This window comes from Platalea leucorodia (assembly GCF_965183815.1).
Source record: "Platalea leucorodia genome assembly, chromosome: 5".
NCBI lineage: Eukaryota > Metazoa > Chordata > Aves > Pelecaniformes > Threskiornithidae > Platalea > Platalea leucorodia.
This window is the reverse complement of record NC_138827.1, coordinates 58,950,463-58,976,146: the sequence shown is the minus strand read 5'-3', so window position 1 is coordinate 58,976,146 and position 25,684 is coordinate 58,950,463. Positions and strand designations below refer to the sequence as shown.

The 25,684-nt window shown below is 43.4% G+C and overlaps 1 protein-coding gene across 5 annotated transcripts in view; it reads right to left on the bottom strand.

The window, feature by feature from the left end:
* Positions 1–5,380: 5,380 nt before the first annotated feature.
* The window catches only part of ADARB1 (adenosine deaminase RNA specific B1), a 90,956-nt gene continuing 70,652 nt past the window's right edge, over positions 5,381–25,684 (bottom strand). For 3 of the 5 annotated variants that reach the window (XM_082314272.1, XM_082314270.1, XM_082314273.1), the window contains 3 exons: positions 20,677–20,858; positions 12,259–12,437; positions 5,490–11,531 (listed from right to left, as the gene is read on the bottom strand). In XM_082314272.1, coding sequence (XP_082170398.1) covers positions 11,355–11,531; positions 12,259–12,437; positions 20,677–20,858 — 538 coding nt within the window. In that variant the 3' untranslated portion in view covers positions 5,490–11,354. Of the gene's footprint in view, positions 5,449–5,489; positions 11,532–12,258; positions 12,438–20,676; positions 20,859–25,684 lie in introns of those variants that run through there. The other 2 variants (XR_014228400.1, XM_082314271.1) reach the window with 2 other exon arrangements.

Here is a 25,684-nt window from a genome sequence, read left to right as displayed (position 1 = left end):
TTTTGAGAATGGCTGCCGGTGAGAGAATACACCCAGCTCCTTCAGATGATCAGCAGCTGGATGAAAGATCATAGCCTGTTGGCTGACAGGGAAGAGTTTGCCCATGGACATACCCTGTTCACCTTTGACCTGTCTCCAGACGAAGAATGCGCTGATCACTGTTTGACTTGTACGATGCCATAGTCATATGATGCTATTGCTATATGTCAAAAGTACTACAGCAGGAGTCACCTGAGCCAGTGAAGGCTGAACCTCGTAAGGAACCAGGCAAGTGCAGCAGTGATCCAACCTGAGCTGGTTTCAGCACCCAACAGTCCAACACAACACACAGTCCTGAATGACCATCGCAACAGAGGAAGCTCAAGTCATGGACTAAATTAACTGAAGAGACATTTGAATGGACATTTGAATGGGCGTGGCTCACAGACTAAAGAAATGATACCTGTGTATATGACAAAGGACGAGGAAGCAGGCAGTGGTGGCTGATAAAAATGTATTGACTACTGTAGGATGTGAGCATGATGCAAATAGTATGGAATAAGCGGTGGAGATGATTGTACTGGGTTTGGCTGGGATGGAGTTAATTTTCTTCACAGCAGCTGGTATGGTGGTGCGTTGTAGATTTGCAACCAGAACAGTGTTGACAACACACCAGTGTTTTAGCTATTGCTGAGCAGCACTTGCACAGCGTCAAGGCCTTCTCTGTTTCTCACTCTGCCCTCTGGAAGTAGGCTGGGAGTGGATGAAAGGCTGGGAGGTAGTGGTGTGGTTTTGTTTAGATGATGAAGGAATAGAGGCTAATAAGATCATGATGATATATCTTTTCATCAGTGGCTGCTTTGTAATACAGTCAAATGACTTTTATCCTGCCACCGACCAGTGGTCCTGGCTGAGCACTCTACAAGCTCCCCATCTCACTGTGCTGCAGCAACCCACTCCTGCTCCCATACAAGTCTGCTGTTGAAATCTGCTCTCTTTAGATGGTTCATCTTTTATTTTGTTGTGTAATACAAATATTCAACAGTGGCCCCCACCAGAGGGTTCCCATCGTTTCCATAGTAGCAATTGATACAGATATGGAAAAAGCACCCATTACCTTCAAAAGCTGTCAGCACCCCATCACTGATTGCACAGCCATCCAAGAAGTAAGATCCTACTTGATATTCACCACGTTGTAATGCATAACAGATTTGAATATTTTCAGCCATGTACATAAGAGAGGGGGCCAAGTATCTCTTTTTCCTCCGAAAAAGAAGGGAGGGAGGAGTGCAACTCTGCTAGGTTATAGGAATGTTCACCAGTATGTGGCCATGTGAGTAGAGGCCAGTGCAGTGCACTGAGAGGTGCCTGTACAGCAACAGACCTTCACCTTTTCGCTGTGTTCTGCCTCACAGAAAGTGTGCTGGGTCATCACTGTAATCTCATTCCCATATGCATAGCCTCCCTCAAAGCGTTTACCTCTTGTTGGCAAAAATAACCCAGGGGACCAAGTAACTTGCCTGCTGGTCCCGTCGCAGGATGAAGGCTCTTTCCTTCACATCTTCGCCCATGTTGCCCACACGATGAATGTGTGACAGGGCTAGCCAGTTCCCCATTATCTGCACCAAGCGGTACCTGGCAGGAGCCCAAAAACACAGATGCTGCGATGCGGGGGCAGGGGAAAGCAGATACAAGTCCCCCCTGAGCCATGGCATGGGACACAGCAGATCCTCACGGCAACATGCCAAACCCCGCAGGTGGCTAGCAGCAAGCTGCAGAGGCAGACACAGCTTGGCTGGGTGGCAAATGCTGACTCAGCCTTTACAGCACCAGCAAAACCACAGCTGCAAACTGAGCCCTGTCCCTGCATGGGGATAGGCTGGGCATGCTGGCATATGCCAGCCAACAGCAGCCTTGGGGATGGTGCCCCACAGACAAGGGCTGACCAGGGACCCTCTCCCACACCCTGTTGCCCTTCTGGGAATTCAAATGGGTTCTCATCTTGCGATTTTGAGGTTAAAAAAAAATTGCTCTGAAGGCTGTCTGCCACCATGGCAGATGTCCCAGTGGTGCCCATGGCTGTGGCAGTGATGCTGCAAGCTGTCCACTTCAAATGCGGGTACACTAGCTAAGCTTGAGGCGATGCTTCTCATGCCTGGGAATATTTTTGCTTGTTTTTAAAAGGCATGCAACCATTCCTGCATAGCATCTAAAGTAGTTGCCACTGTTCACTGTTGCTATGAAGCATTATCTTTGAACAGCTCTAATGTGGGCATTAGCTAGACCATGACATTTAGCAGGTGGATATGTCCCAAACACCTTTGCTGTCCTCATAAATATTGAATTTTGGCTGACATGCAAATTCATTGGGAAGCCTGAGTGTTAAGTTGGAGACATGGTGACGTTCAAACATGAAAAGCTTGACCTTGATGGTCAGTGGCTGCCTCCAAGGGTGGTAAAGATTTTCCCTTGCCACTGGGTCCCACCTCCCAGAGTAGTCACCAGCTCCCCAGGGCAGCAAGTACAGGCCCTCCAGGACCTGCCCGTCTGGGTCATCACATAGGTGGCCACCTCTGATCACTGAACCCAGGTGCATTTGCAAGCATCCTCACAGGCGTGCTCAGGAGAGTGAGTTCCTGCTTACCACTTACCTCAAACTCTGTAAGGGAGCACGTGGTGCTTCCTCACTGCGCCATAGCCAGCACTTCTGTGGGGGACACATCCCCCTGCAGGAGCTGGGGCGGGGCCAAAGGCTGCCGCAGCCCTGGGACTTTTACAGGCCCCACTTGAGTGCAGGCTGTGGGAGCGAGAAAAGTGACATTTTTAGCAGCTAAGGTCACCAGGTCTGGGCTGATCTCGCATTGGGAAGAGCTGGGTCAGCAGCAGCACCAACAGGCCTCACCTCCATGTTCACATTGTGGCAGGGGGCACGGGTGAGTTGCAGTGATTCTGGCTATTTGCAAAGCCTGGAAATGGAATTCAGAGCCCAGCTCTTTGATGAGGCTGCAATAGAGTTGAGATAGGGAAGAAGATGGGAAAAAAAATCCATTAAAACATCCTACAGTATCTGCAGACTGGTGCTTCCTGTAAGACACCAGCACACAAAAAACTGCTGACTCACCTCTCCCATAACCTTCCCATAGCCCTCACCAAGGAATTTGCCACAAGGCACCAATTTTCAAGTCAAGGAAACCGAGTAAACACAGCTTCACCTTCAGGGGGAAGAGCTTTTCCACCCGCCCTTCCTGCCTCCAGCCATCACCATCCTGCTTTCATTGCACAAGGAAACACCTCCAGAGGAGATCGCTGCCCTCCCCTAAGTTCCTGCTGCTGAGTCTGGTGCAATAGGTCCCTGAGCCAAGATGGTCTCAGCAGGTGACAACGTCACCTGGCTGGACAAAGCCCAGTGTCACCAGGCTGTGGGGAAACATGTCTTAGCCAGGAGCTGCTCTTGTGTCTGCTGCCTCTTGAGGTGGTGCCACTGGCTGAGCAGACAGGGTGGAGGGGACAGAAGCAGATGCTAGGAGGAGGAATTGCTCTCTGCTCAGTGGCCTCATCTGCTGGAGGGATGGGGCCCTGTTGTTACACAGCAGCTCAGACGCCAGATCCAGCCAGCACACGCATGCTCACAGCAGTGGGCAAAGGTGCTCAAAACTCATGTCCTTCCTCCACAAAGCTACTGCCTTTCTTGGTGAAACAGAAACAAGCTGTGCCTTAGAGCAAACTGCCCAGAGCGGAGTGGGTGGGTTGTGCTGTGCCTCTGCCAACCCCATTGCTTCCCCCTCTGAGCAGTTCCCACTATCCAGCATCATCCAATTTGTGGTTGTGCTGGGGACCATGGCATGTGGTTGGTGACAATACGCATCAAGCCATCATCTCAGAAACCATTTTTACACTGATGGAGTTTTCTTTTGTATGTGCCTGGTCTTTGCTTTCCCTGTTGTCCATAAGGAAGGTCACAGAGCTTTACAAGGGGTCTTTCCAAAAAGGGTGCATCATCCATGCAGGGATCTCCCATCTTGCTCTTTCTCCCAAACAGGAGCTGAGCTGATAAGCCAGGTGAGAACAAATACCAGCCTGAAGGCCACCATCTGCATCAGTCCCACAACAAGCTGGTTGTGGAGCTGAACTGACATTGATCTGTCTCCTTTTTAGGATTAATTTCCTCCATGCAGGGTCAGATGAACAGTGCCCAGATGGCAGTCAGCTCTGTCATCTCATGCGGTTTGTGCATGGAAAGGTGTGCAGGGAGAGCACCACCTCAGTGGCCCATGAGCTCTGCATCTGCTTCTGGAGGCTGGGCTGCATGCAGAGGGGTCAGGGGGTCCCTGCCATGCCCCAGCCATCACTGCAGCCCCTGATCTGAGAGGACATTTCTGTGGCTGGTCAACTCAACGGACGCCAGGATCTTCCACTCCTCTACTGGGGCACTTCGGGGGGGGGAATGTCCCAGGGCTCTGTTGGCGGTTTCCGGATGCTGCTGCAGAGATGTCCCTTGAGCAGGATGCAAGAGCAGCACATTTAGGACCAGCCTCTCTTACTTTGCCAGGACAGGTGCTGACTAAGGGCGAGCACCAGGTGGTTGGGCTTTTGCTGTCCCCAGCACTGGGGAGCTGGGTTCCCACCCCTGGTGGCGGCAGTGCTGGCACCCTACAGGGCTCACTCAGCCCACCCGGCAGCGGGGCTCAAAGCTGCGACCACGTGCAGGATCCAAACCCAACAGAGGATGCACACTTGGATGAAAACCCTGGTGACCACCAATAAGTCCCTAGAAATTAGGGGGACATCCACTTGGCATTTGAGTAAACAACTGCAAAACAACATTTTCCAAAAGCAGCAGCAGTCGCATAGCCCTCCCCAGCCGCAAGCCATGCATCGATGCTGGAGGTGCAGACCTGTTGCGTATTTTCTTGCCCTCCCCTCTCCTGTGCTCTCGCCAGCAGTGACACCATGCATCACCCACCGCACTGCCCCCAGACAGCAGGTTGGTGTTCCACAGGCAGGGAGGGCAGCTCCCACCTCCAGAGGTTCCCCTTTCCAGCTGCAGGCACCCGCACACCCTGGGTGCTCCCGCTTCCTCTGTGAGGTGGTGCCGTAAGTTCCCAACTGTGCAATCCCTGCCTCCCTCCCTCCCTTTCTCTTTGCAAAAGCTGCGATTTCAGAGATTGAGTTGGCAGCTTCAGAAATACACCCTCAGTTTACTTCCTCGCTAGCTCTTCAGGATGTAACCAAAACCACCATTTCAAGGACATTATTTTGTGACTTTTCACTTATTTTTTTGCTGCCACTAGAAATATCAATATACAAAACCAATGATGAAACTTAGCAATGATATAGCTCTTTATATTTTCAAATCTCTGTACAAACATCAATTAAACAAAGCAAGGTAGTATGCAAAACAGTCATTGTTTAGAATAATTGACCGATGGGTTGTGTTTCAGTGGTGACACCAGGATAAGAACAAGTGTGCTGTAAGGAAAGCGACAAACCAGAGGCAAAATGAGGTCTTGTCTTCAAAGTTAGGATTATGAATGGAGAAAATAAGTGTTGAGGACAATATTTGAGAGTGTTCTTTAACATCCTTACACCAGGTAGGTAAAGCTAATGTATTTGCACTATCACACAGGAAGACTGGGGAAGAAAAACTGCTTAATGCAAATAATATATACCTATATATATACATGTATAAATATATATTCACACACACATTTGATCTTAAATTTGTTAAAGATGTCTCAGTTGAACTACAACAAAAATGATATTGGTATGATAATGATGAAGATATTAAAAATGTAAAAAACCCTGCAGTGACCTCGACTGGGGATCTTTCCCTCCAGAGAACAGAAATTCTTTAAATCGTTACACCTGATGAGACTGGCTGGCCTCAGTACTGACAGCAAACACAGCTCTTAATTCCTCTTTTCTGGAATGACTGAAGAAAACAAAACATAGCTACCCATAAAACTCATTCCTGCACATGCAAATGCCCTTGGCACAATTAATTGCCCATTTATTAACAGGCAACAGGACAGACCTTTGGCTGTAAAGGCTCTAAAAAACACCATATGTTGACATGATCCAAGGAGAAACTCAGGTCCTATCTGCTCTCCACCGGCTCCGATAGGTTCAGGATTTCAGCCACAGCTCATTTTTTTGAAGCCCCCATAGGTTTGCATCGTTCCTACCACAGCCAGCTCAATAGAAACAACGAAAGAAGTTGTTTTATCAGAAGCACCGTAACAGCTTAGGCACGTGATGCTAGTGGATGCACTTAGGGGCCTTAGTTTTATCCACCTGGGTGTGTTTTAGGGACACACACCACCTGCTTAGTGATGAAACACCATGCATACTGCGGCTGTAAATACCCAGCCTGCCTGCCAGAGAGACCCACGCAACATTCTTCCTTGGGGGTCAACCCAAAATTGTTTTAAATAGTCCAGAGCAGTTGTTTCCATAAAGAAATAGCAGCAAGCCCAATGCACCCTAAAAGCCTCAGATTTGCACACAGCTGGGGCCCACCTGTGCTGGGACATCTCTGGGAAAGCTGGTGGCTGGGAAGCACCTGCTGCCAAGGGGACAATTCATTTGGCCCATGCTGCTCATCTCCTGCAGAGGGCAGGAGGGAGCAGAAATCCCATCCTACGCCATCATTTCTGCTTTAGGAACTAGAGAAAGCAGCAATTTCTCTCTCCTCCTCCTGCTTCCGTCAGATGCTCACTCAGAAACAGCTGTAGCATATCAGACTGAGCTACCAGCGGTCTCCACTGAGCCACCAGCAGGACAGGGACCTGCCCCTGCACCAGCCCCTTCCTGGCCCTGCGGCACCCAGTCCAGTGTCCCTTCCAAAATCCACTTCATGCCCCTTTCAAACACTGTGCCTCTGTTAGCTCAAGGTAACTCTGGGATAAACGCCAACTCCTCTCCAAACAGGAACACGCTAAGTGAAGATGCAATCTTTTAAACTCAACTGAAAACATTTGGCATTAGAAAAAAAACCCAAAAACAGTAACACACAGCGATTCTGAGACAGGATAATTATATTTTATACATTTTATTTCTGTGGGTTCTTAGGTTTTAAATAACATTAGACATTTTTGTACTGACTGTATACCTGAATTGCAGCTCTTCTTTCTTTTCAGTAAACTTTGGGATAATTTTCACAGTGGACATTTTATAATGATAAAAATGCAAGGAATTCAAAGTGTAGCTTCTCTGCAAGTGTGAGCCTCCCAAGCATTAAAGCCTAATTTAAGGAATGGCAATAATAATCTTCGCTATTTAGAAAACCATAGATATTTAAAAAAATATATTCTCTATTATGTGGTGACCACGACCAAGCAATTCTTAGAATTGATTCTCAATTCCTCGTTGGTTATTTTTTAAAAAGACAGCTTGGTTTCAAAAGGCAGCACTACTCTTCCATGAGACACACGCTCTGCTTCAGGCTACCAAGCACTCTGAACCAACAGCTTTATTTCATGCACATTTTCACTGAGAGAGAGGATGAGATTTATTTTTTTCCCTTGGGTCGGCAGCACTCTTAGACATCACAGAACTGGACTGATGAAATGCAACACCAGCTCCGAGATCCTTAGACTTTCAGCTGCAAGTTATTTTAGATTTAGAGGACATACAGAGTAACAGCACACAAAAATCTTCTACTCCTGAGTTTCCTATGTAGTAACCAGTTGTGAAAAGATTTCTCTAAGATGAGGAGAAGACCAAAATCACCAGCTGTACAGAAATCCCATTGCTGTACATTCATAAGTATGCAGAGTCACGATTACCATCACTAGCTACATGAGGGAGAGCACGGCCTGCGAGCATGAGAGCTACGTGGACATCCACGCCGTTGGGGGAGAACAGTTGCTAACCAGCTCCTACACACAATACTCTTCACACACAAGTGGTAAGAAATAATCTATAGTTATTACCAGGTCCTGAGTACAGCCATAACCGATACTCCAAGTGTTAACCTTTAGGCCCAAATTTTCTTAAAATGATCCTGCAGAACACATACATTTCAAACATCTATATTTAAAATTATGTATTTTACTAACCTACAAACTTTATTGTAGCTAGACTGTCATCTGAAAAACACCTTAAATTAGATTTCAAGTATTCATCAACATTAAAGTTGTTACTCTTTAAGTCCTTTGAAGATCCTGAGACAAACACTCATATTCAATAAAAAAATAAGAAAAAAAATAATTAGAAGAACTGAAGCAGCTCCCAGAGCAGCATTGCAAGTCCCTGTGCAGTCCAGCACCCATCCACCCAGCCCAGGCTTTTCAGATAATACCACTCAGCCTCCCAACCCACGGGAAAGACTGACAGCTCCTAACAGAAAGGTCAGCCACAAAATTCAGCAGCTGCCAGAAGCTGAGTTATCTTTTGCAGCCACTCAGAATTATATACATCGCTATCCATTCTTGCTCAGTGGTGGTGATTTGCGAGGAATATGGGAGCATCAGCAATCACAACTCTGCCTCCCAACTTCATTCCATGTATTAACTGCACAAAACGGAACAAGCAAGTGAAGGAAGCCACGCAGTATTTTATTGACTTCCAGAAGACAGATACGGATTGCATACAACCCTGGAAAAGTTTTTAAAATGTCGGAATTATAAACAAGAGAACTCATTCCTCATAAATAACCTGACACCATTCCTTCGTCAAAAGATTTTGGCATGGAACATATTTCCTTTACAGTTTAATTTTAATCACTCATTTGAACAGCTTAAAAAACTATGTCTATAATAATACTTAAATATATTGCTCATATTTGTGACTTCATAAAAAAAATAGTTTGAGCTAATACTTTCCTAGTCATCAAAAAAATCCAGAGAGACACCAACTTTTGAATGAGCACTTCAGAAAGATGGGTAAAAATAATTTGCTGGAAATTATCAACAGACTTCAGTTATCAATAGACTGAGCCCCTTAAAAATGTGCATTTCATCTAATAGCAGTAATGATTTCAAGAAAATGCACACAGTGCGACCAGCTTTCCCTCGATCCTGCAGAAATGTATGCACGTATCCAACTACAGCCACAACAGACTTCTGCAACATGAACGAGACAATGTTGATCTCAAAGTCAGATGCCCGAGTGCTTGCAAAATCTGACCACATACAATTAAATTCCTTCTAGTTTTAGAATAGGTCAGTCCAAGCCTCAGTTGGATGATGACCACAAAAGCCTTGTTGGGCTGGCAGAGGCCACGGGAGCACTCTTGGTTTTAATGAGAAGCGGACAGGACAGCTTAAGTCGCCAAAGCTGAATTAACACAGCCTGTCTATTGCAGCTTGCAACATTTCTTCCTCTGGTGTCTGGAAAAGGCAGTAACCTGTGGAAGCAACACAGTCCTTTCCAAAGGGATCACTAGGCCACAGAATTGCTCGTCTTCCCACAGCAGTACTCACTATTACCCATAATACTGCCAAAAATGCGTTGTTTGCACGTCAATGCATTACTTCCAAGACACTAACCCAGAGGCTTCAACTAATGCACAAGTGATTTTCAGGTTTGATCATTTTTTTAAGTTGAAAATGGGTTCCTACATGAGCAATAACGAAGCAGCACATCTCCTTGGCATTCATGATTAGCCAGAAGTGTTTTTTCATCAGTCTCCAACACCCCAAGTATTCGTACCCCCTAGAGATGCTGGGGCTGAGGTACGGTAACTCCAGTTACAGCTTCATGATACACAGGCTTTGGCCATGAAGCTGGACGAAGGGACCCACACTCCACTGCCTCCGCAGATGCACTGGCACAACTCTAAACTGGATCTCTGACCCAATGTGGGTCTGAAAGTAACACTTGACTTCAAAGCATGGACCTGCCCGCTGATCTGATGTCCCATGCAGCACAGGCAAGGGGCGGTGCAGCAGAAGGACAGGAAACAACAGCTGGAGCGGTGGTGCACCAATTTGATTTTGTCAGGCAAACTCCCATGTCACAAAGCGTAACTTTCATCGTTTGCAAAAGGAACATGGAGATGCTCTTCAGAAAGCACAGGTGATACCTGGATGAGCATGAGCCAAGGGATGTGTTTGGACACACGCCATGTGAGCAGAGAAGCGATACCGGACGTTGTCTCATTGCTCCTAAACATCATGTACCAAAAAGTTTTTAAAAATGCCTTCTATACACCAGTTAATCAAACTGATCTCACAATATTGCCCTTCTATCTTACATTTTTACATAAAGCAGAAGTGTCTACACCTTTAGGAAAAACACCTTTCTAAGTAATCGTCAAAGCAAACGAAAGCACATTTGAAAGCAACTTACCTAATTAGCTTCATGAAGACCATCACACATGTAAAGCCAAAAGGCAAGGAAATCTCAGAGACACAATAACTTGGGTGAAAGCAGATATAACTCACAGGAAAGAAGTTTTAACAACTTTTTGTCCATACAAGAGCTTTTCATTTCTTCGAGAGGAGACCAATCAATACCCAACAAGTGACTGTTTTTGGCAATTCAGGCTTAGTGCCCTTAAAATGAGTGATATTTTTTTTTAAGTTGTCATATTACTGTTACAGTTACGATTGTATTCTGATGAGTCCTTGGGATATATAAATCACCTACTTCTTAAACACGTTTCTGCACGTTATAGACTAAACTTCTTAACTTACAAATAATTATTTTGCTGTTTCCAGTCTACAATGGTAAAAAAAATGAAGACTTCACAATGTGTGTAAATGGGAGGTAAATGTATTTTTAAAAACAGAATAAAAAGCTGCATGTTAAAAACTGGATCACAGACTAATAAATACATACATCAAAGACATGAAATTTTCAGCAGCTGGTTTTAAAGAGCAAGGAAGTGGGGAAAAACTAGCTGTCCAGACTCCATTCTGGCTCTGTGGTCTATATGCTAGAAATATCTGCAGTTCAAAACCAAGTTAACAGAGGAGTAGAATCAGCTTTGTCACCTATTCTCTTTTAAAAAAAAATTAAGCTACTTCCTAAAAGTGTGGTGCAAAACCTAGAGAAACTTTCATTTCTTCATGCACTTGATGACATTGAATTAAAAAAAGAAATTATTTTAACCCAGAAAAAATGAGTCATTGTATACTGTAAGGACAGCCTTACTGCAAGTTTTCTACAGTAAAAGTATTTCTAGAAATGCACCAGAAATTACCTTCCCATAACAAAATATACAATTATGTGTCAGATCATCATTGAGTTTCAATACTCAGGCAAAACAGAAACAGTTACTATGAAGTTTCAAAAAAAAACCAAAGGAAAAAACCTAACTCCAAACAGTAAAAAGATGTTTTGACAGCTGTGGAGATGCCAGAAGGCAATGCTGGACACCAGGAATTTCCAGAACAACCCCCTTTCCAAAGTGATGTGCAGTCTGTGAATTAGACCGTGAGAGAAAACTGATCCTGTTCTATGGGCTTCTCCACCCAGGCTCCAAGTCCTGCCTTCAGGAATGCTTTAAACAAACACTCTTTGGCAGCTTGATACTCAGTGGCTCCTTGCTTGGTTTCGTGGTACAGGTTAGGCTTGAGGATCTTTGAGCGCAAGCTAGAGGAAAGCTGTGTGGATTAAAGACAAGAAAAGAACAGAGACAAGAAACTATTAAGCCAAACAGTTTGAGAGTGACTGAGCTATTAAAACAAAGCAATGAACTACTAAACCAAATGTTCAGGCAAAGGCAGACAAGTACACAGTACTGCTCATTCCAGCCATCACGGCTCTGTACCCAGCTTCACCGCACCCAAATACAATGTTTGCCTCTTGCAAAGCAAGCCCTTCTGCAGCGCCATGCCATGGCAGAGGCACTCTTTGGACTAGCCTCACCCCAGCTAGCCTGCCTTTTGCTTCCTCTGGATTATCATCTGCCTTTGGTGGAAGAAATCTAGACACTGAAAAGCCACTGACAGATACTTTCTTGAAGCTTTTCTTTCTAAGAGACGACTAAGCGAAACCTCAGTATGTTTGACTGCAGTGAAACTGGGATTATCCTTCCAAATAAATTAAAATGAGAAGGCAAGCTCAAAGGAGATACCACCCTTTGTTTACTTAGCTATAAACCAAGGATTATTACATCCTTGCAGGTATTTTGGACCTTTCATCATCAAATTAAAAAATAAGCTAAACAAACAAATTGTTCTTTTCACTTACTACATGGAGCAGTAGCTAACATCAGGCTCAGCTTAAAACAGGCTCAGAAAGTGCCTTCTGAAGACAGAAAGCAGCATGCACAGATGTTTCATTAAGAATTAAGATGAAATGGAAGATCTAGCACTCTGGAAGATATACCTTTGCATGAATACGCATCCAGCGGCTGTAAAAAGCATGCTTACAAAGGCGAGATGCACGACCCATTTCATCTTTGCCGGTTGTAGCATTAATAACTTCAAGACCAGTGTCTCCTACTGTCCAGTTCACACTGAAGTTTGGTGCTTTCCCTGGTTGACGGGCTTCTGCATTGCTAATACCTGAAAGAAAAGCAATGTTTAATGACAACAGTAAATACTAACTCGTGATTTTTGTTTTTACTGAGGAGTAAGTGATACAGCAGAGCTACTGAAATCACATTGCTAAGCAGTTTTACAAGTGGATCTTTTATTCTGAGGAAATTCTCCTGCAGATTTTTCACCAACTCACGGTTGCATGCACAACCATGCACATCGCATTCTCACCCTGGCTAAAGTGCCCCCTCCTTCTGTCCTTCCTAGCAGGGCAAATGTGCATCGCTGGAGCTGTGAGAAACCAGCCTCCTCAGCAGAGGGGACTGCAGAGAGGCCTGTGGCAAGGGTCCATGCGGACGGTAACATGAGTGCCTTGCCACATCCATCTCAGGAGGATCTGGTCTTGCTTACAGGGCAAACAAATGAACTAATTATTAATCCGCAAATAACTATGAAGCAGAAAAAAAGTTGCTCTGCTCCTGCACAAGAAACCGCTGCTCTCAGAGCCCACTCAGTAGCGGGACAAGTCGAGTGTAGGAAAGAGCAGATGCTGTGAGGTTTTGACAGTTATAACTCTCCAAATCTCCCTTTTACTTTGCTGTTGTAAAAATTTAGGTGCGTGTTGCTTATCTCATTTCAAAATGGGTGTGAAACTATGAACCCTGGTCATGTTTCAACACACAGTTAAAATTCAGCTAACAACTTTGGACTGCAGTCTTATTCAGTGAGGTTGTGCTTATTTAGAAGTGCCTACAACGTGCTTTTTCACTTTCCCTCATAAAAATGGAGAGCAGCGGTATGAGATGGCAGGATGCCTTGCAAACCAAGGCATGAAGGTGCCTACATTTCAGCATCTGTCAAGCACGTTTCATTAAAAGCTACCAATCTATTTCCTCCTTCTTACGGACTACACCGGGGCACGGCGTGACTAGCACAGGCAGCAGCACTGATGCTGTGGGCATCCAAGTTAGACATCCTCAGCATCCTGCACAGAAAGCCAAAACTGGCAGATATTTGAGTCTTTCAGCGTAAATCCGGCTATGCTTCAGCTGCCTCCCCACTTTACATGCCCATCGCTACTTACAGTGCCCAGAAATGGCAAAACACAGGACTCAAGAGAGGACACAGATCATTTTGCTCAGATGTTAAATAGTGTGACATGTCTCAAATACGGCTTCATCTCTACTAATGAAAAAGCAAAGCCACCAGAAGTCTAACCCAAGTGTGAAGCGAGGCCGGCTGCCTGCCCAGGGCAGGATTTATTCCTCCACAGTACCCCAATGCTGCAGAGACGCACTGTATATAATGACCACAGTACTGTGCTTGAAGATCATGGCAGCTGCTGCCATGCGCGTGCAACTCCTCTCCTGGATATGCAGCGGGACGGCGCTCGGTGCTTGCAAGCAGCAGCCAGGGCCACAAGTTTGGGTTGTGCGTGCTATGGAAAAGCTGAGGAGCACATTGCTTTTGATCCTGCAGACATCATAGGGGTGGCAAAACTCTACCTTTAAGATGTCTCAGTTGTCTCACCAGGAGAGAACAAACAGGATTATTTTCTTCCTAATAAGTAAAGATCCCATTTTTACTCTAACGCAACTCTCACTGAGAGCCTATTTCAAAACCACTCCGATGTTATGCTAGGTCCTACACTTTATAAAATCTAGTGAATTTGTATAAATTGAACATAAGTATTGCAGCAGGATGCATTTCTGACTGATATTTGAAACACAATCTAATAAACAAAGTTAAGCCAACCTCATGCACCCAAGTGCAGGACTGGCTCACTTGGCCCAGGTCTCACAGCACCTCTGGGCCCAGCGCAGAGAGTGTGTGACATACGAGGTCTGAACAACACAGCAAAATTTAGTTTGCTTACTGTACTCAATTCCTCATTTACTAAATAAACAAACATTCTGAAATACCAATCATACTGAACTGCCTGAAGCTGTTGTATTTTTATGCTTGGTTTATGTCAACCTGGTCACTATGACTGATAACCAGTAGTTAAGTGAATAAGTAAATAATAAAAAATAACCCTACCATTCCCCATTTTCTTAAAATATAAGCTGAAAAAGTTGAGAATTGGAACAAAAGTTTCCTGAAGAGCTCTTTTGTGATTTCTTTTAGGAGATGCATCCAGGAGCTAAAATACAGCAGGATGCCACGGATCTAGACCCTGTAAATCTGAACATCGGTGAGCAGGGATGTGGGATCCACACACTGACCGATCCAGGAGGGCAGACAGCAGTCCCTGCTGAGCAGGTACCATCAAGAATATCACACAAGCAATACTTGAGGAAGACCCAGCAAGAAAAGGGCTTTATGACAAGATGAGAGTCGAAAAGTCCTCATCACAGCTTCTGTGGTCCTTCTGAGCAGCTGGCAATGAACATGTACATCACACCTCCTGAAAACTGGAGCTGATCATGCACAACGCCTGTGCATGTCCCGTGCCATTGAAATCCAAATCCTGCAGAGCAAACACTGCCACTCCATGAGTCACACAACAAGAAGCTTGGACCTAAACACCTAATAAATCATAAATTTTGGGTGCACACAAAACAAATCGGAACTCTGAGTCTCCAAAAGCATATAAATTCAGGCTGCTGTTGTGAAGCTTATGTGAAACAGACCCACGTTGACAAACCTCTTAATCAAAAATTGGTTTTACCAAAACTACTGAGGCAAGAGGGCTAAGAAATTGCCACCACATGACAAGCAGGTCAGTCATCTTTTTTCTTTAATTTAATGATATCTATACTATTACCTTTGCTTTCTTTCCATACACTACTGAACAAGTACAGCAATCAGATATAGTTCATCGAGGAGTACTGCAAAACACCATTTGCTCCTTGAGCCTGCTCCTACTACTCAGACACCTGTACCATTACAAGCACTTGCACAAGCCCGGTGCCTGCTCCTGCCCTATCAGCTACTCCGACACCTGTGACATCGCAAGCACCTGCATAAGCAAATCAAATAAAGATGAGGAAGCTGAACATCCAGTATGGACTACATTTCCATGGCAATCATGCAATTGCATTCCTTAGGTTATTTTGATGAATTAAATAAATTAAAGATTCAGAATTTCAAACAGACTTAAATAACAACAGTCTGTTCAGCTGCTTAATTATCTGCATGAACCGTGGAGAGATGGCAAAGGAGTCCCTGAAGGTGGATCACAGGTAGCACGGACAGGGAATAAAGGTCATCTCAAAAGCAAAGCATCTGATAACACTTTAGGTGGATCATATCTTCCCCCTCTAAACTTAGACATGAACATAGCACAATAAGCTGAAACTAGTAATGGGAGAGAAAGCTAGCACAGAAAGTAAAATATTTTATTCTCCTTTGAAAACTGATATAACTAAGCTATTTAGAGACATCACTCAGAACTTCTTTTTGAATATTATTATAATGGGATATAATAAACAAAAGCAAAGGTCACAGCTCTTTGTGCCAGTGCTTATATAAATAATAAAGCTTGACAGTTCTTTGAGGACAGAGCTCAAAAAAGCTTAATTAAAAAGGAGACAGCTGAAAAACACCAATGTGAACAGGAGGATAAGGTACCAAGGAAACAGCCAAAAAAAATCACCAGAAGTTCTGCTGAAGGATTTTTTTTTGTTTACAAAAAAAAAAAACGGCAAAGGTAGACAGCAGTCAGAAAAGTGCTGAGGAATAAACATTTATAATAACAACTCTTGCTGTAGTGGCCGAAGTCTTCTTGTGTACAAAAAATGAACGAATGTTTTGCAAAAAGGGTGGGTGTGTTCCCAGGCCAGAGCCCCTGTTCACAGGCAACGTGCCAGAGGAGCCATCTCAAATTGAGGTGCCATTAAAAATAGTTCTAGTATATGTGTATAAAGTAAGCAAACACCGGTTATGGCACCCAGACAATATTCAACCATGTTCAAGGAAACTAAAGACGAGGCAGCAGGAACAGCAGTCAATGGTACATAACCTCTCATCACAAACCACACAGGTTCTCCAGGATGAAAGATGGCCAATGCAACTCCAATTTTTAAGGAGTTTAGAGGTGTGCCAGGGAACCACCAGTCAATAAACATGACATCTGCACCAGGAAGGCTGCAGGAACTACAATAATGCCCTACTGGGCACAGATGTAAATACAACAATATTGGGAAAGACTCAACAAAAACTGCCTTAGTAACTGAAGAATGGAGGTGGCCAGTGTGATACTAATTCTTAGAGAGTCCAGGGACTAGAAGGCCTGTCTGTTCAATGTCTACCTTAAAAACAGACTTAATGAACACCTGGATGAAGACAGTCTCCTTGGGAAGAGCCAACACAGCTGGAGACCCTCAAGCTCTGTGCAGACCTGGAAAGTGTGTGTGTGGGGAAAAACAAGGTGAATAAGATTGGTGATGATACTAAGTTATTTAAGAAGGTAAATAAGAGAAGCAATTGCAAAGAGTAGCAGAAAAAGAAGTTTACAACATTGGGTGGCTGGGCAATAAAAAGGCAGATGAAATTTCTCACAGATAAATATTAGGTAATATACATGAGGAAAAAACCAAGCAATTTTGCATAAGGAGTGCTGGACTTGGAGCTGGATATTAGCATTCAGGAATAAGATTTTAGTTTCTAATATTTAGTGCTACCAAAAGGTCAGGTCAATGATGAACAGTAATCAAAGGCAGCAAAGTGAATGTTAGGAATTATTACTGAAGGACCACATAACCGAACAGAATATCATGATGCCACCACATAAATCAGTACTGCTGCTTTATCTTGAGTATCAGGTGCTGCTCCAGTCTTACTAGCTCAAAATCGCGATTGTAAAATGGAAGGGATGATCCTTACATGTAAGGGTCTCCACGCAAGGAACAACAAAGCAGACTAAGACTTTTCAGCTTGCAAAAAATAGGACTTATGTAGGAATATGGCAGAGGTATATAAAACTGAACACCATGACAAAAGCGCCATGACAACTGCTTACAGCCTGTATCATACAAAGCACTGAGGAGCATCTAATTAAATTAGCAGAAAGGAAATTCCATTGCACAAATCTTTACATGTCCTACAGCCCTCCTTACTAAAGGAGACTGTGGATGGTAAAAAGTTTAAACCAGCTCAAAAAAGAAAACCAGGAGTTCACGAATGAAAGATCCATTAAGGATTTCTAAACACAAAGATTCTCAATACCTGACTCTGGATGTCCCTGATCCACAGATTACTGCTGCGATTCTCAGGAGGTATCTGCAGAGGCTTACTACTTCCTTTTGCTTTTCATTGCCTACCTACCTGTGGAAAAGAGCACTGGGCCGGATGGATCGTACCTTAATATCTTGGTCTTACCTAAGACAGTTCTTATGCGGGTGACAAGACAATCAGCAGATGTGACACTGCTCCAGGATGTTTCAGCCAAGAACTGAAATAGAAAATACCTGCCAGCAGCACCATGAGGAATGGGTCAAAACTGCCAACAACGTAATTTCTGATAATACTCTAGTAAAAGATGGGAAGCTCTAGAGAAACTAAAGCATAAGAAACTATCAACTGACTGGACATCAAAACAGAGATGCATGTATTAATATTATAATCACAGCTAAGAAAAAAGGCATTGTCCACAAAAACAAACACTACTGCAGGGTTTGGGCTTCACTTGAGTAGCCGTTGCAGACAGGAGAGCACGTTGGGGTCCAGCCTGCTGTCTGCTTTGTGGTCATAGCCCCAGCAGATGCCATTAGCCCAGGTCCTTGGGCATCTGAGGTACACCTACCAGCAACAGGAACCATACGGACAGGTGCCTGATGAAATTTGGTTCACATTAGTTGCCTCCAGTAATGAAGAGCTTGCATTCTATATGTAACACCCTACTTTCCCCCGGGTGAACGCCTTCATGCCCACCTCCCACAATGGCTCCAAAAAGAGTCTGTGCAGATTACCCTGAAGACTGACACTTGTTATTGGCTGATTTATGCAATCATCCCCATTCTATTTGATTGAGAAATTTATCCCTTTTCAGATTATTCTAGAAATTCACAAGATTCAAACCTGTCTTCTCTTCAAACAAGCTGGACAATTCTCAGTGAGAGCTCACGTGCCCTCACTGCTGTGGTGCTAAAGGCATCGCGAAAGGCTGGATCCTGCAACCAAGGCTTCCAAGAGTCAGAGCACGGAGGGAGTTTTCTACCAATATATGTGTTTCCCGCATCCCCTAGCTGAACACCAGCTACTCTGATATGCATATTCACATTTAACTTGCTGGCAAAAGGAGGTATAAGTAGAAAATATCCAATGAGGAGAGAAAGATGATGAAAAGACAATTTTTAGCAGTAGATAACAATAACTCAGTCTGACTTTGACTTAATGCAATTGTCCCTGCAGTCATAAAACTTGTTTTATGAGAGGGAAAAAACCAGTTTTTACAGTACTTTCTCAGCTAAACAGGTGAGACCGTGGGAAAAGACAGCTATTTCTCTTTTAGTTCATCCCTCTGGTAGAAATGAGTCACGATCACACAGTTGTGTCTGTGGTACCAGGAGGAACATAGAATTGGGGAGAGGTATTTCTGCGGTGCTTATTCCAGGTAAGAATACACTGTAAAATGTGTGAATCAAAGAGCAGATGGGTAGCTACACAAATGCCCCCGCTGAATCCAACAGCATGGGTCAGAAGACTAGCTTTCAAGACTGAACCAGTAGAAGAAAATCCATCAACACAATTCTCCGCCCAACCTCCCAAAGCAGCTTCCCATATATTTTTGAGACATGTATTTTCATGAAAACTCAACAGCTGAGAACATTTCTGAACTCTCTCTACTGCTCAGCAACTCCCAACTGAACTGTTTAAACAGATGGTGCTATTTCATGGCAAATAGATGATAACAATATTTCAGAAAGATGATTTTTAAGAAGACAAGGTACTATTATATGTTCTGAAAAGGATAACAAAAACTCCTCCCACCCCACCCCAAACCTGCTGTCTCGAAGAACAGATAAAAATTCCCCAAAATCAGGCAGGAACAGTCCATACATCAGCTAGTATGCCCATACAACAATGTAATATTTGGTACTGTGAGTGTTGTAACTGTTACTTACTTGCTAATATAAGGACAAATACGTTACTCAACATTTTAATACGTCCCAGTCCAGGGAATCCTTATTAATTGCCTTTCTTACCTAAAGAAATGCTGGTTGTTCAATATACTCTTTTCCCCACTCCCTCCCTAAATCTATTTTAGAAATTCATGTCAAACTTTAAACATGCTTTAAAATACTGAGCTTTTTCTTCCCTGGAAAATAAACAGACACATGCTAAAAGCCAAGCTCTACAGAACAAAGCAATGCACACAATGAGAGGGAGGATAAGAGATTTCCGTTTTCAAGCTTTCACAGCAGTACTGTAACTAGCAGTTTTAGAATTTAAGACACTTCAGAACTTTCTTTGAAAGTCACGGCTCCATTAGAAACTATGACCTGTTAATTCAAACACTGCCATTCCTTTTAGCCCCACTAGAGCCTAGGATCAGCGTAAAGCCAAAGAACAGTACTTAAATGTTCAACAGCAGCTGCAAAAGACAACCACTAACTACAATGGCCGGGGCTTACCATATTGCTGTCAGTCAGATATATTTAATACTCTATTAAAAATATTCCCAAAGAATGGGCCACTGGGCTCTGAATGCAGCATTTGTGCCTTAACCTACAAAGTGGAAATTAAAATATTATTATTGGGTCATGCAAACAAGTTGGGTGCCATGCTAATTAAAGCCAACGCTGCATCCAACAGAGATTGATGACAAAAAGAAAATACAACCAATGGCAGCTGTGATGTTCTCTCCATCCATTTTTAGTTGGTTATTGATCTAGAAATTGTGAACCAAATGTGTCTGTCTTGGCATACTGATTAATGATGTGGATGTTCAACAAATATCTGCAATGGCAAGAGAAGTGACAGTGAGAGCTAATACACTATTTCATGGGTGGGAAGAGGTTTCACTAAGCCAGGGCCTTCAACTTGCCTCACATATTGCTAGGGCACGCACCAGACAGCAATTATGCGAAACAGCATCCAAAGTTTCATACCCCAGTTCTCTCCACCTTTTAACTCACAAAGGGTCCTTGATATGGTATTTCTGACTGAATATCTATATTAGGTTTAGACCATAACTTCTCTGTTGTAACCAGAAAGCAGTTTACTCACAGTACATAATTTGCAAAGTTTTGAGAACTGCAAAATCACATTGCTACTGGAACAGACTTAGTTACCGGCACGGCCTTCTCCATTAGATACTTGCCACTAAGTAAAGGTCTGTTGAGTGTATAAAGAGGTGGTAGATCTTCTATCTCTGCTATCCTCTGGTATACGGCTCTGGATAGATGATCCCCATGATATAAACTCCCCAAGATGATGCTAGAGAAGTAAATTGGCTCCACAAAGAGGCTAAGTAAGGCTCCTTGAATACCCAATACGTTCCACCTAAGAGGGAGGGAAAAACAAAACAAAAAAACAAAAAAAACACTTTCTTTTTAATGGAACAATTAACATCTGCCAGACATAATAGCAGTCAATCACAATGGACCAGACTTTCAACCCTTCCTCTTGACCAGCACATGACTGTGGTAGCATAGCTGTGACACCTGCCAGAATTTCAGAGATCAGCTTATGGGATGCTCAATGAAATCCTGAGTATATCCTGACCTATAGCAACAGGTCTACTGTCAGCATCCATTTCAGGAGCAGACTCCATAACTTTACTTCCCCACTAACATGTCTGCTGATGCCTTTCCAGCACCCTAATGCCAGAGATGGGCAGGATCATTCAATCAGAGAAAGCCAAACTGTGAGATCCTCAGTCAGAAACAGTAGCTGATGCCTCCAAAAGACACCTGGCAGTGGGCAAACCATCCTTCCCAGAACACAAGAAGGATTGTGTCTGCAAGACCTCAGCACCTCATCACCATAAGGGAAAGCTTGTCCTTCACACCCTAGCCAAACTGTCCACATCCTGCTGCCAGAAAGGACATATGCAGTTGCTTGCAATATCCACGAGCGGGGAGAAAACTGAATCTGAAAACTGAAAATATGCAAAGAGTACATATACTCTTTGCTCACTTTAGCTGCTTCATAAACTGCAACCATAAATCCGTATCCGCACCACTGTGACCTACACTGGATCAGGTCCGGTGGCAGGGATATAGCATGCATAGGAGCAAAATACCGATGTTTTTTTGTACCTATGTTCATTTGATCACGTTTTGGCTCTCAATTTGTATGTAACAGCCATACAAAGTATTTTTTAAAACCTCAAAGTCTCCTGCAGAGTTTTCTGACTGTCCTTGTCTCTGAGGTATACTTGCAAACACCTTGGCACTATTAAAATAGCATACTTGAGTACAGCTGCAACACCCAGACACAAGTAGCAGGAAAGTTTCTTTTCATGCTTGAATAAAACAGATGAGCACAACTGAAGCTCTCATGCTTATATAGCATTTTAATATGTCCTTATTAAAAGGCCCATCCTAAACCAGGTTGCAAGGTTCCCCTAGGAAAACAGGGAACTCAGATGTTGCTAACAGTGTTTCTTGCAGCTTGTGCCGGGATGGCATGGGTACACATCATCATCATTTCAGGCTAGAAACTATAGAGCACAACTGCTTCACTACTGCAAAAACTGAACTACACATATTGGCTACAAGACTTGCAAAATGTTTAAAAAAAAGAGTAAACCAAAAATTGCAATCCAAGGAAACAATTTCTCTTTACTGAGAATGAAAATGGAGGCAATGTGCATTAGCTTACTCACCTGTCATTAAAAAAGCTGGTCCTAATGAATGAGTAAAAATACTGTGCTAATAAAAAATAAGGCATATTTTACATTGAATAAAGGCATATTTTGAAGAACACTGAAAATGCAATCAGCCACCAAACATCAGAGTAAAGATATGAAGTGAAAATTATTGCTTCCCAGGGCCTAGATGCCTTTCTAAGGACCTTGCCATGACTAGAATTTTGTAAGCAGAGAGGTATTTCAAGTGCCAAATGAATCACAATAGTATTTTCTTGTTATTTGCAGTATTACCTACATCAGGCATAGAGAAGCATATGGACTGCTACAGACACAGATAATATTATGGAAGAAACATCTCAAAAGAATTCAAGACTAAGCATTGCAAACTGGAATCTTACAATTGTATCTGAAACTTTCAGGCACACAAACAGAGCTTCCGTCAGTTAGGCACATCACATTTTACTTTTCATGACTAGTACTTGAGTGACAGATGGACATTTTAAAAAAGGCCAAAACATTCCTCTGTCAGGCCCTAGCTCCCTAAATAAAACCTTTGCCAGACCCTTTTCCTTGCTTCAGTCTTCAGTATTTCCAGAGCTTGTGTTTTGCTGCTTCTTCCCACACTTGCGGACCTTCTCCAGCACAGAAAATGAAAGCTGAAGTTTGTCTTGCTCAACTTCTTTTGATTAAAAGAAGAGGAGGAGTATGGACACCTGAACAAGCTTCTGCAAGGTGAACTGTATGAACTGGTATTACAAGAGCTACTCTGTGACTGCCCACACGCCTGCTTTTTTGCTGGGGTGTGCTGCATCACGTTTACCACTGCGGTACATGCTCATGAGCACTGGATTCGAAGCAGCTGGCTTGCTGCAGAAACCGTTCATACAACCAAAGCCTCAAGTTCTTAATATTGATTAGGCAGGATTGGATGGTGTTTAAGTTTATAAAACCAGCTTTAAATTTCAATTGTTATAATAAAAGAAAATATACTTTTCTACTGAAACATATACTTGTATGAGAAACTGCCAGTAATGCAGAGATAAACACGAAACCCAAATGAAGTTCTGCAGATTGTAACAGAGTCAAAAGGAAGGACTGCACAGAGACTTTCTTGTTGTTCCTTTTTTATACTGTACTTCTTTCTGTCAAACAGTAATTTCTCACTTCCATTAGCACGTACACTAAAAACAACCTTTATAGATATAAACTGAGAAGAAGCTACACCAATACCACGCATCAGTTTTCAAAAGGCCACAGGCATTGCCTCCTGAAATGGTAAAACTGCCTCATCCTTCCCTTTTACAAGCACGAATTGTCAGAATGCATGCCAACAAACACTGTCAATCTAAGTACTAAGTTTACTGAAACCACAACTTCTTTTGAAGTTAATGGGTCAAATTCTGTATTTCACTACAAACAGTGTGTGAGGCGCAGAGCAGAAAGCGCAACATTTATTACAGAAATCTTTATAATAAAGTCAGCGTTGCCTTTCCAGTGAAACAATTAAGCAAAGGATTTTTTCTTCACATTACAAATAGTATCAGAAAAGGGTTAAGTAACTGAAGTGACTTAAATCTAGGTTACAAACTCAAACCTTCCAAGGCTCAGATGTAGATTATACATAACACAGAAATGAACCTTTCCACACTGCAGTAGAGCAGACATAGACCCTGGCCACAGCACAGTACTCATTTAGGAGCACTTGATGGCTCAAGAAAGTGCAAATGGAAGACAACTCTCCCATCACTAATTCACCAGTTTAAATCTTTCCTACACCGGCCATGGGCAAAAATGCAAAGCTCCCACGTAAAATGACCTGATCTTGGGTCCAGTATTACTGCGCAGATCACAGAGCAAACCGGACCCATGCAGTATGTTTTTCCACTATTAAAGCAGGAAAATGGCACCATGTTTGCAAGAGAGAAAAGCACTAAAGCACAAGAGTAAGTAGAATACAGGAATGCTGCATCACATCAATGGCGATACTGAAATGCTTAAAGTAGAGCATGTAGACAAGAGATTTGCCAAAGGGGAAGAACACCTCAGCAGGCAGGGAGACACCCTCCAACATAAAACTCACTGGAAAAATGTGAGATGCTTGTCTCAGCTGAGCATAAAACCAATGCCTCTTATGACAGTATTTTACATATTCTGAGTGTTCTGGTTTTAAGTAACTACAAGAATTTTCTGTCACAACCTTTATAAAACTTCAAAATAAATTTAAAATACAAGCTTTTATATTGACACAAAGCACGAGCCACAGGATTTAGGTCCAGACTGCCAGTGCTTCCATGCAGGTGCCTTGATTTGAGCTGCGTGCCTAGATCTCATTACAGTTAATGGTGATTTACTCAGCAGCTGAGTACCACCATAGTTGTTGGGCTGAACAGCTCTCCATCAATGAGTCAGCCGTCTAATGCCAGGGAAGCTGGAGAACCTGGTGTGGATGAGGAAACCTGCAGCCGAATGCCAGCTGCGTGTTCAGCAGCGTGCAATACTCTTTCAGCTTCAACTCTGCAGTTCTGCCAGTGATGCACGGCACAAGGAAATGCAACCTGATGTGATGCCAGAAAGTTCAAACAATGGCTTATTTACTCATCTTGAACTGGCCTTTCACTGCTGAGCTGCCTTTTGTGAGACAGAAGATCATTCAGAGTCACCAAGCAGTTTGGTTCACTCTTTACCAGGGGCTCATTGAGGTGATGTTTAAGCCCTACCATGTTTCACAAGGCAGCAAAATTTCTAAAGCTCTTCTAGCAATAATTAGAAAAGTACTTAAGCATGAGAAGGGAAACAAAAGCTGCAAATCAAAACCACAGCTCTCCTTTTTCCCTAGACAGGCCAGCCAACACACCACAATGGCCCAACACACTGCAATGGCACCTGGATTAGGAGGTTCAGTGTTCCCATCACTACATGTATGAGCTACTGTTGCTTTTCTGGGACAAGGATAAAAAGAAATGATAACTTTATCTGACTATCTGGCCACTGAGCAGCTCCAAACAGTTAAAAAATATAAGGAGGACGACAGTCAAAGAATGCTGTAATTTGCTGCTGCTATAAAGTGTGAAGTTGCACCCCATCATTTCCCCAGCACTAAGCCTGACTGAAAAGGACTCTGCCTATCACCACCTTGATCCTCCTCAGCCTACTAATTTTATTGCTCATATGGGTTTCCATAAAGTCAGATCAGTGACATGATTCAAGTTTTTTAAAAATAAAACCAAACCCTGGCCTTGTATTTTTAAGAGGCAGTTTCTCTAGTCTGGTTTACAGCACAGCTCCACAAACAACTGTGGGACCACCACTGAGAGGCAGGGAGATGCAGCACACAGGAGGGATGCAGCACCTGGGCACAGGTGCTGGGAGTCTCCTAAAACACATTCTCCATCAGAGAATACACTACCGAAAGCACACTCCCAAACCCATCTGAAAGTTAGCTTGCTTTTAGAAAGGAAATAGGCACTGGACAAATGATGCTTTTTCCTGCAGGTATTCTTATTGATTTTGGAGG